Consider the following 12,360-nt stretch of genomic DNA (forward strand, 5'->3'; position numbering starts at 1 on the left):
AGCAGGAGTAGGCAATTCAGCACCTCGAGCCTGCCCCGCCATTCGATACGATCATGGCATTCGGCCTCCACTCCAATTTCCCGCCCTCTCTTTATAAGCTTTCAACCAAAAATCTGTCTATCTCCTCCTTAAATTTATTCAACGTCGCAGCATCCACTGCACTCTGAGGTAGTGAATTCCACAGATTCACAACCCTTTGAGAAAAGTAATTCCTCCTCATCTCTGATTTAAATCTACCACCCCTTAGCCTAAAACTATGGCCTCTCGTTCTAGAATGTCCCACAAGGGGAAACATCCGCTCCACAACTACTTTGTCTATCCCCTTTGGAATCTTTTATAATCTCCTCTCATCTTTCTAAACTCTAGCGAGTATAGGCCTAAACTGCTCAATCTCTCCTCATAAGACAAGTCCGCATCTCTGGAATCAATCTAGTGCACCTCCTCTGAACCACCTCCAATCAACTACATCCTTCCTCAAGTAAGGGGACCAAAACTGTGCACAGTATTCCAGGTGCGGTCTCACCAGTTCCTTGTACAGTTGCAACAACACTTCCCTATTTTTATACTCTATTCCTTTAGCAATAAATGCCAAAATTCCATTTGCCTCTCTTATTACCTGCTGTACTGCATACTAGCTTTCAGCAATTCATGCACGAGGACATCCAGATCCCTCTGCACTGAAGCATTCTGAAGTTTCTCTCCATTTAAATATTAAGTCGCCTTTTTATTCTTCCGACCAAAATGGATAACCTCACACTTATCCACGTTAAACTCCATCTGCCAAATTTTGGCCCACTCACCTAACCTGTCCATATCTATTTGTAAATTTCTTATTTCTTCATTGAAACTTACTTTCCCACCTATTTTGGTGTCATCTGCAAATTTAGCTATAGTACCTTCTATCCCTGAATCCAAGTCATTAACATAGATTGTAAATAGTTGGGGCCCAATGACCGAACCCTGTGGCACCCCATTAGTTACAGCTTGCCATCCAGAAAAAGACCCATTTATCCCAACTCTCTGCTTTCTGTTGGTTAGCCAATCCTCTATCCAAGCTAATATATTACCCCTAGCTCTGTGTGATCTTATCTTGTGTATTAATCTTTTGTGCGGCACCTTATCAAAGGCCTTCTGGAAGTCCAGATATACTACAGCTACAGGATCCCCATTATCCACTTTGCTTGTCACATCTTCAAAGAACTCGAGCAAAATAGTCAAGCACGATTTACTCTTCATAAAGCCATGCTGGCTCTGATGGATTGCATTTTGACTTTCCAAATGCCCCATTACTACTTCCTTAATAATGGATCCCAACAATTTCCCAATGACAGACGTTAAACTAACTGGTCCATAGTTTCATACTTTATGCCTCTCTCTCTTTCTCTCCCTCTCTCTCTCCTCCCCCACCCCCCACCCCCCAATCCCATCCTCCCTTTTTTTTCGGGCATTATATTAGCATTTTTCCAATCCACTGGAACCTTCCCAGAATCCAGGGAATTTTGGAATATTATAGCCAATGCATCCACTATCTCTGCTGCCACTTTCTTTAAGAACCCTGGGATGTAGGCCATCAGGTCCTGGGGACTTGTCACCCTTTAATCCCAATAGTTTACTCAGTACTTTTTCTCTAGTGATGGTGATTGCTCTAAGTTCCTCCTTCTCTATACCCTCTGCACTACCTGTTACTATTACGGTGGTACTAGTGTCCTCCACCGTGAAAACTGAGGCAAAATATTGATTAAGCATCTCTGTCATTTCTGCATTCCCCACTATTAATTCCCCAGTCTCATCCTCCAAGGGACCAAAATTCACTTTAGCTACTCTCTTTCCTTTTATATACTTATAGAAGCTTTTACTATCAGTTTTTACATTTTGCGCTAGTTTTCATTCATAATTTACCTTTGCTCTTTTTATTATTTTTTTTAGCAACCCTTTGTTGATCTTTAAAAATTTCCCAATCTTCCAGCCTGCCACTGACCTTTGCAATTTGGTATGCCTTTGTTTTTGCCTCTATGTTATCTTTAACTTCCTTGCTTAGCCATAGATGCTTTTTTTTTCCCAACTTACCACCTTTCTTTCTCTTTGGAATATATTTTACTTGGAAGGAATTGAATATTTCCTTAAATATTTGCCACTGTTCATCAACTCTCCTACCTTGTAGGCTTCCTGCCTAGTCCACTAGGACCAAATCTGCCCTCATGACTATGTAGTTACCTTTGTTTAACTCCAGAACAATGGTGTGGGATTCAGGTTCCTCACTCTCAAACTGAACTTGAAATTCTAGCATGCTATGATCACTCTTCCCTGAAGGATCCTTTACTATGAGATCTTAATAAATCCCATCTCATTGCATAAAACCAAATCCAGAATAGCCTGCTCCCTGGTTGGTTCCACAATATACTGCTTCAAGAAACAATCTCTAATACACTCTACCCTCGAGGCTACCCTTGCCAATTAGATTAGTCCAGTCTATATGCATATTAAAATCACCCATGATTATTGCCGTGCCTTTCTCACATGCTCTCAGTATTTCCTGGTTTATACTGTGCCCTATTGCTGAACTACTGCTTGGGGATGTAGCTTACTCCCAGCAGGGACTTCTTTCCCTTGCTATTTCTTATTTCTACCCAGACTGACCCTACATCTTGCTCTCCAGTGCCTATACCATTCCTCACTATAGCACTGATCTCTTCCTTTAATAATAAAGCTACACCACCTCCTTTTCCTTCCTGCCTATTCTTCCAAAACACTGAGTTCCCTTGGATATTCAACTCCCAAACCTGTTCTCCCTGTAACCATGTCTCAGTAATCGCCAGCAAATCATACCTACTTATCTCTATTTGCGCTGTTAACTCATTTGTTTTATTTTGAATGCTATGCGTATTCAGATACAAAGCCTTTAAGTTTGCCCTATTGTCAATTTTCCCTACTCTTATATGATTCTTTGGTGCAATATGGCGTTCACACACCCTGTCCCTTCCTTTCACTTTTTGGTAACAATCAACCTTGTCACTAACCTGCACTCTTACCCTCTCCTTAAACTTTGATTTTTTTTAGATCTCCATGTAACTGAACCCTCCCCCCCACTATTTAGTTTAAAGCCCTATCTACAACACTAGTTACGCGATTTGTCAGGACACTGGTCCCAGCATGATTCAAATGGAGCCCGTCCAAACAGAACAAAACCTTGCTTTCTGGGACAAACAAGCACATCTCTGGGGTGGCTAGAAGCTGCTTTTCACAGGTCTGTCTTTGCACAGCCCATCCCTTTCAAGATCTCACATGGCCACACACCTCTTACAGCTTTCGACCTTCCCTTATATATAGTTTCTTCCCATTTATCTCTAAACCCATTGTTCTAAACTTTCTGTGGAAGATACCTTTCCTAGGATATAAAAATCTTTCATGTTGTCATTATGACCAGCACATTCGGGAAAAATAACTTAATAATTTTGCCTTATTTATTTATGATCTTTGCCAGTTGTAAAACTTCCTACTATGCCTCTTTGAAATTCAACAGCTAATGCAAATTCTCATTCATACTGTATCTACTGGGATCTCATGTTAGCTCATTCTTCTCCATTTCAAAATGCCTGCTTCTACACCTAACCCCTTTGATTTAAACCTTGTAGTCTGACTGTTTTCAGTTTAATTATATTAGTCACACATACTCAACATACACACAGCCCCCACGCCTGCTTCAGAGTATCACTCAGTAATATTGGAAAAAATGTATTCTCTTTACAGTAGGACGGCCATTATATAATGTTAGCACTATGATTGTGTTGTTGGTGTTTGTACAAAGTATATATTGTACTTTTGCCCTCTCCCACTAGTGCCAGCAAAGAATATTAGTGCAGAATCTGTCCACCTCAAAACCTAGGGAATGAGCAGAGAGATAGCTATTATTAATGAGAACTGTGTGAATGTCCTGTTTTTTTACTGGTGCAATGTTCTTGACGTTAAGTAGCTGATATTATTTGCTATGGGGAAAATGGATATTGCACTTTTCTTAGAGAAGTACACGTTTTTAAAAATATATATACACACAACAGGTAGTACAATAGGTTTCATCATGGGGGAAAGACTACCCCACATACCTAGTACATACAATGTGTGCATATATGTATATGTTTGCGTTTTTGTGAGTATAGACTTATTATAATTATTGACTATCCTTCGCTAGTGAGGATGATTGAGTCTGAAGATGGCTGATGAGGCCGATTTATTATTTCATGAAAAATGCAAAGTTTGCATGTGCCCATTAAAATTGCTAGGTACCATTGTCCTGTATTATTGAAGTGAATGGTGGGTTCACAAGATAATCACGGATGTGGGAGGCTATCTTGAATCTTTACCTGAAGATATCTTAACATCCTGCACTATATCAGCCAATTGTTTCTTGAACAATTCTAAGGTTTTTGCCTCCACTACTACTATCCACACAGTGATCATTGTGTGAGAAGAAAAATTTCCCGATATCTATTGTAAAAGTACCATCTCTTGTTGGAATTTGTGACTTTTTCTTCTGCTCCTGGAGTTTAACTTAAAGTAATATTTCAGGTGAAGGTCTTCTGTCCCTTTCATAATCTAATCTCCCTCCATAAGGTCATCTCTTGGGTGCATCTTTACCAGGATAATAAGCCCAAGCTGGACTCCCACACCAAGGATTAATCTCATGGTTCTTCTCTACACTGCCCCCAGCGCTTAAATGTCTCTCGTGTTTCTTGGAGACTAGATTATTGTGAGGTTTGATCATTCCCTCCTGTGCTTCAGTTCAAGTTCATGTTGCAGATGAGAATGCTGGCTTTGTTTTATTGTCAGGTCATTTAACAAACGTAGACATTGGGGGCAAGTGTGTTCTTCGAGAGAAGTGGCTGCAATGTACAGTGCCACAGTTTAGAGTTATTCGGCATTGTAAGAAAGGGAGCCAAGTGCAAGATTTCAGAAGCACAAATTATACTAATTTTAAGAATTACTTCTTATTTAATTTGTGCTTCGCTGCATTTCCACCTAGCCGTTAGTTAGTATTTAGTTTGTTTTAGCCTCGCTGTCTATAATCTGCTGAGACTTCAGGAAAATGGAAGTGGAGAATCTGGACTGACAATCAGTCATACGGCAAAAAATAACCCAATCGGTTGTCTATAATGTTGCAAAACAAGTGAGTGCCAGTGAGTGATGTGGAAGAGTCAGCGGCTCAAGAAGGGAGAGTACGAGCTTTTCAAAACCTCCCCATTAAAGCAAAGTCCTACTGGCTTATTTCCTAATAGTAATATGTATGGACAATTAAAATCTGATTTTCATCCGTTATTTCTTGCATAATAAACTTTACAAAACCATCAATGTCATCACTCCCTTTATCCATAAATATAAGTATAAAAATGTCAATCATTAAATGTAAAGTCAGAAAGCCCAGCATGTTTCTGAGCCTTAAAGAATAGACTGATGCTAGGATTATTGCCAGTTTGTGTTGTGTTCATTGATCTTAGCTGTAGCTGTTTTAATTGGGCTTGAAGTCCCTGAGTTAGAGAGGAGGTAAAATTCCTGCCCTTGATGACCTGCTGGAAAATACTAATATCTGGGCATTGAATGAGGTCGATATCGGGCCGAGACATGAAAATCCCCAAGGTCAAGTAACCAACCGATGATTGTTGTCTTCTACATTCAGACTCCGAAAGGATGGTAACTTCATATAATCATAAAATCAAACAGAAGGAGGCCATTTGGCTCATCGAGCCAGTGTTGGCTCCAAGTACTTGGGCAAGGCAATAGCGATCCCATACCTTGACACAAGCTTGGAACTTTACCAGTGTTTGGGGTGGAGGGGAAGAGCTATTTTTAAAGAAAAAAATTCATAAGTTTTTCAGTGATGGAGATATCCAGGTAACTCATAATTTATTTTGTGAAGTAGAATGCCTCTAACCCTTCCTGTTTAAAGCTACTACCATTTTTTATTCTTTGGAAAGCTTACATGTTTGTAAATAGCAACTTAAATCTTTGAGTTTCTTTCTTTGTACTTAGGAAAGAAGAAAAAGAGACGGGAGCAGCTTCAGCTCATTGTCCCACTTATTATAGCACGTCTGCCGTCAAAGCTGAGCTGATGAATAAAGTAAAGGACCTGCAAAGAAATTCTGCTGAAGATGAGGAGGAAGAAGAACCAGACATCAACGAGAAAAAAGTACTGCCTTTTTAGACCTTCTTCACTGAAAGCAAAACCTGGCTGGTTCACTTCTCCTAATCCCTCGGTTACTAAAAGTGCTAATCCAATATAAAATTAAACTACAGGGACCAGTTTGATTCCTGATTTGCCCTTGGTTAGCTGATCTCCAGCACCATGGTGGGTAGGAACCTACAGTTAGCCTCAGTGCCTCTGTCCCTGCCGGGAAGAATATCGAGCCTCACAGCCTCATTTCCTGCAGTCGGATAGTCTGTATGACTCCATATGTAGGCTGTAACATGAAGAATGTCAGAACCCCCAGGAAGGATAGCCAAATACTAGTGTTTCTAATTTGCAGAATAGTAAATATGTCAGTTGCGTTGTAACTATTATATTCCCCCTTTTGAAGTGTCTTTCTGTCCCTTTACAGTGCAGGATAGTTTCTTGTTTAAAAAAAAATAAATTTTATTCAGTTGAATTTCGATCACCGTCATCAGTTTGCTGTATATTAATATTATATGACAAACGTGTGTCGATATTAGTTTGCAGTGGCTGAAGAACTTGTGTCCTGGACTTTCCACAGACCACTGCCAAATTGTCGCATCCTTTCAACATCATTCACTGTTACAAATCTTTTGGTACGATTTTCAGTGCAGCCACAGAAAGTAATCTGATCATCCCCCACCCCCTTTACATTACAGAAGTAAGTCAAGTAGAAGTGACTCGTACTGGAGATGCCAGCGCTGTGTAATGTGACCCACTTTACATTGCAGGGGCTTTTCCATAGAACCAGCAGCAACAGACCAACAACTGTTTGAAAGGCGTGAATTGTTTCTTGGTTTCTGCGTGTCTGATTTTTCTGAAAGCTGAGGAAAGTGTGTTGAAGTCAGGGATGACCAGTTCACTGGCCTGTCAAGACAGGCTCTGCAGTAAAGCCTTTTCTTGGCCAAAACAAATGGTGGATGATTGTTTGCTGCCAGAGAAATGGAGGGAAAGCATTTCCTCAGTGTTCCCTGTACCTCTGCAAGTAATGCCACCCCGTCATTTGCTTTGCAGCACTCTTCCTGAAGTCATCAGTGATAGCACTGTAACTTAAAGTAGTCATATACTGTGTGGAGTGGTGAACATTAAACCAAAACGTGTGGTGAATGAGTAAGATGGTTGGAATTAGTTACATTTTTGAACGTTTTTAACAAAAGGCTTCCAAGTCTCGATTGTGGCTTCTGAGATATTTTTCACTAATTTAGTTCTGTTCTCTTTTTTTCTTTGTAGTCTGAGCTAATTGAAAGCATAACATGCAAACTTCAGACCTTGCGTGAAGCCAAGAACAGCCTAGTAACTGACATTAAACTGAACAGTGCTCTGGGTGAGGAAGTAGAGGACATGATTAAAGGCCTGTGCAAGTCCAACGAGTTTGAAAAGTACAAGATGTTCATTGGGGATTTGGATAAGGTCGTAAACTTGCTGCTTTCCCTTTCTGGTCGTTTGGCTCGAGTGGAAAATGTCTTGAAGACTCTCGATGAAACTGCAAGCGCTGAGGAGCGTGTATGTAATCTGTTGTTTTTAACTTGTGTTGTCTTTTGGATTGATTAAGATTATCACCATATACAATCAACAGAGGGAGGATTTTGGTTCCTATCATTTAGAAACTGTAAAGTGTAAAAGCACTAAAACGATAGATATTTCTGTCTCAGGGTAGATGATAAAATGATTGTGGTAGTCATTAATAAAGGGGAAGGTATGTCTCCCTCATGAGCTGGTGATAAATGCAGTATGTAATGCAACACTGGATCATATAGACTACAAGTTACCACAACTCATTGTGGGGTACCATTTCAAAAGCACTGAAATGATAGCCCCATATTACTGATGTAACCTTTCGCCATAACTGAATCATAAGTGAAAGCATACTTTGAACCATGGAGGGGGAAAATGTAACAATACCAAATATAATCCTGTTCTCAGCCTGTTTCTGCATCATTCACTAGAATTTGACTTGCTGTCGGACCCTGGACTAGCTTTATTTCCTCCCGCTTCCCTTGGTGAGCCTGTTTGTAGGACAGTCCCAACCACCACTCCTTCCCCACCCACAACTGCCACCACCCCCCACACCCCCACCCCGCACACACATCCCAATGACTGGCACAGCACATTAATAAATTCAACAATTATTTTGTTTTTCAATTAAAGACATCGTGATGTGCAAATGTCAAAACTACTCCCATGAACATACGATATTTGTTAACTCAAAGCAAACCATTTCAGTCACCTCCAGCATGGTAGTTGTAGCTGGAGTCTACAGCTTCCGATACTGATGCTTCAATGCGGCTGACAAAAAAGGTGAGATGAGATGGTGGACCAGTCAGTTTTCTTGTTTATTGAGAAATATCACCTGTCAGTCCAGCTTGGAATTAGCAACCCTAGATACACAACTGCATATGGATGAAATAGTAGCTTAAACCTATGAAATCTGTGAGAAACAAGGAACCAGTGCACTCATCTTCATTTGGATGAATGAACCAAAAAGAGGATGTTGCTTCTCTAAACCCAAAAATGAGTCAAAGTAGTGTTAATATCAGGGGCAATTTTTGTGAGAGAAAAGGATTAAAGAATATGGTGAGAGGAAGAGTAACTGAGACACACAGACCAGAAAAGTTGCAAGTTAGATTCCTGAGTTAGCTTATCTCAGCTGGGACAACGTAATATATAATAGAGCCAGTTTCAATGTCCCTAGGTTAGGAAGGAGAAAGGTAACCAAACTGACTATTCGGTATCACACCCTATTAGAAGTATGTGACTATTGGTTGAGCATAATATTGCGATTGGCTTCTAGTCACTGGCATCAGAACAGTGGCCACATTGATAAGCTACTCAAGGCCAAGTAAGTGAGCCAAGGATCTGTATCCCAACAAGGGAGGGAGAGGGCAGTAAATTGGACAAAAGGAGAAAAGCGGATGGGCTTTTTGGAACTAATTGCTTTCTAATTTCTTCTCCTGAAAAGTTTTCACTTTAAGTATCCCGGAGTTAAAACTAAAGCTGTGCATCTGATGTTTCAGAATCTATTAAATGAGAAGCGAAGACTTCTGACTAGTCAGCATGAGGACGCAAAGGAACTGAAAGACAATCTGGATCGCAGATCACGTGTGGTTCTGGATATTCTGGAGAACTACTTGACAGAGGAGCAATTTCAAGACTACCAGCACTTTGTGAAGATGAAGGCAGCTTTGCTGATGGAGCATCGAGAGCTGGATGACAAGATCAAGCTGGGTGAGGAGCAGCTCAAGTGTTTGTTGGAGAGCCTACCTGCTGACTTTGTATCAAAAAGGACGGCTCACTCACCTGCCAGCCACCCAGAGCCTGCCACCTCGCAAACAAAATTTACCTCTTCACTTTAAAAGGAAAATTTAAGGATTTTTATCAGGTTTTAATAGTAAATCACTCAGCGAACAAGAACGAGGAGGGATTCTGGATGAAGAAGACTGCATATTTAAATTGCTATCAAAATCTATGTTTTAAAGAAACATTGGCCAGCATTGTTTAGGCAGATGATGCTTCTCATGGGAACTTATTCCAGGCAAGTCTGCAACAGCACAAAACTTGAAAATGCCTGTGAGGCATCTCAAGCATCTTTTCAAAAGTGATGTTAAAGATACTTTTTAAAACCCCTACCAAGGAGAACAGCACAATAAAAAGTCTCTGCTTGTAATGTATTTTAAAAACAAAGAGAAAACATTTTGTAGCTTTCCCAATAACATCAGAGAATTACTACTATTTATAATTTTGAAATGTAAGTTTCTGTACATATGCTAACTGTTTATGGTTCTACTTTATTGCGTAGGGAAAAAAATCTAATTTTGTAAGAAAATAACTTTTGGAGGAAAGGAAGCAACCCTATAGTCACAAAAAGTGATTGCAATCTTCAGAGGTTTTGTTCTTTTTTTTATTAATAATGAAGGACTTGGGACCGCCACAAACTGAGAAAAGTTGCAGTTTGGAGGAACAGTTCAGAATGGTACACGTTGACGATCGACTGATTGTTTCAAAGTAACTTTGGGCGACGCTCAATTTTCACATCATGAAATCCAGTTCAAACTGTCAGTTATTCTCTTCTGAAAGTGATGTTTATAAACTTAAATTTATATATATGCATTTTGTCCTAATATTTGGCAATTACATGTTAGACATGACACCCCACACAGTCAGTGGGTAATCACCCTTCTTACAGCTAGTAGACCTTAATGGCCACTGAAGACTATTTAACATGGGTGACCATTGCAGGAAGGCAAGAGTCCTTCAGTGGGCCCAATATTTATAATCCAGTTGGACTCAGTTGAAAATACAACTCGAGATGACCGAGGTCTGTGGAAAAACTAGAACGTATTTGTCACAGAAGTATTCTCCGTGGATGAAGGATATTAAAATAAGTACACCACATAATGCAAGCTCACCTGTTTCAAGAGTGTTCCCATTCCTGTGTGCTTAATGTGATGTTAATTGTAGTATTGGAAATGCAGTTTACAGTGCGGATGTGCACAGCTCCACCCATGGAGCTCTATTTTTGTGGGTTTGCTAATGCATTGATTCAATTAATAATAACTGATTTCTAATGCTGTCTTTTATTCTTTCCTTTTAAAATATTCATTTTTCATATTCTGATTTATCAGTATACTGGGATGCTTGTAAACCATTGTACATAATACTAACTTCCTGAACCGTAGTTGCTGGCATAGCAGATGTGTTTAGAGTATTCATTCCTCAGCCTTTGTCAGATCTGGGTTTTAGTTTTTTAAGCTTTGTTGCTGCATCTGACGATATGTTGCTGTATTGGATAATTGCTCATTCTTGATTGTAACACCAACTTTTTTTTATTCAGAAGGTGATGACTTTTCAGAGATCAATCACGACATGGCTATGGTCATAGCTGGACTTATTCAATATGTTTCCCATAGCCATTCTGAGTCTTTGTCCAGACAGTGATGTGGAACACACTGCATGGCTTCTCACAAATCAGCCAGTTGTATGGTATGTGAAATAAATAAAAAGGAGTTTGCTGTACTTCTCACAGTCAAATGTTTTGGTGAGTTGTGTTCTCAGACAGAAATCATGACATTGAAGCTTGTAAACCACTTAACTGCTGCAGGCAATAAAAATGGTGTGTGTCGGCAGTTGTTTGTATGTTTTATTTCCTGTATGAATAACCCATGCCTAATATAGCAACATCATTATTTGTAACTCATTTACCAGCATGATTTGCTGTCCAGAAATAGGCTTTCTTTAATGTTCCTTTTTTATGAGCAGGGAGACTTGAAATTCTCTGAGCCCCACCCCCTGCTTGCTGAACAGTTACAATTAATACGCATAAGGGGGAAAGTGAGAGGGGGTGGGGGAGAAAGTTTGGGAGGTGTGTGGGGAGAGGGTTTATCTCGATTAGACAATGGAGCTGCAGCTTGAGCTTGATTGCAGACCAGGTAGAAAATCCCTCCTGGTATTTGTGAGAAATCCAGGTAAAATAAATATGGACAAATTCCAAAGAGTACTAATAATACCAACAGCTCTGAAGAAGGGTCATACGGATTCGAAACGTTAACTCTGTTTCTCTCTCCACAGATGCTGCTAGACCTGCTGAGTTTTTCCAGCATTTTCTGTTTTTGTCCCAAACAGTACACAGCTGACTCAGTTATATGCACCACACTTTAGGAAGGATGTGAAGGCGTTAGAGAGGGTGCAGAAAAGATTTACTAGAATGGTTCCAGGGACTTCAGTTACGTGGATAGAGTGGACAAGTTGCAGTTGTTCTCCTGAAGAGAAGATTAACAGATAATTGGATAGAGCTTTTCAAAATCACAAGGGGTCTGGGCAAAGTAGATAAGGAGAAACTGTTCTCATTGGTGAAAGGAACGAGAACCAGAGGTCGCTAATTTAAGGTGGTTAGTAAAAGAACCAATGGTGATGTGAGGAAAAACCTCTTTAAGCAGCGAGTGTTTAGGATCTGGAGTGCACTGCCCGAGTGTGTGGTGGAGGCAGGTTCAATCGAGGCTTTCAAAAGAAAATTGGGTCAATATCTGAGGAGAACTTTTGCAGGGAAATGGAAAAAAGAGGGGAATGGGACTGGCTTGAGTTGCTCTTGTAGAGAGCCAGCACAGACATGTTGAGCTGAATGGCCTCCTTCTGAGCCTTAAGCATTCTGTGACTCCACAGTACAA

The 12,360-nt window shown here is 40.2% G+C and overlaps 1 protein-coding gene across 6 annotated transcripts in view; it reads left to right on the forward strand.

Moving 5' to 3' along the window:
- The window catches only part of shroom3 (shroom family member 3), a 170,628-nt gene extending 159,310 nt beyond the window's left edge, over positions 1 to 11,318 (forward strand). For all 6 annotated transcript variants that reach the window (XM_041190643.1, XM_041190671.1, XM_041190662.1 and 3 more), the window contains exons 8-10: positions 6,022 to 6,178; positions 7,430 to 7,702; positions 9,214 to 11,318. In XM_041190643.1, coding sequence (XP_041046577.1) covers positions 6,022 to 6,178; positions 7,430 to 7,702; positions 9,214 to 9,552 — 769 coding nt within the window. In that variant the 3' untranslated portion in view covers positions 9,553 to 11,318. The remainder of the gene's footprint in view (positions 1 to 6,021; positions 6,179 to 7,429; positions 7,703 to 9,213) is intronic.
- The last annotated feature ends 1,042 nt before the right edge of the window (positions 11,319 to 12,360 follow it).

The sequence above is a fragment of the Carcharodon carcharias genome, chromosome 1 (genome assembly GCF_017639515.1).
Source record: "Carcharodon carcharias isolate sCarCar2 chromosome 1, sCarCar2.pri, whole genome shotgun sequence".
Taxonomy (NCBI): Eukaryota; Metazoa; Chordata; class Chondrichthyes; order Lamniformes; family Lamnidae; genus Carcharodon; species Carcharodon carcharias.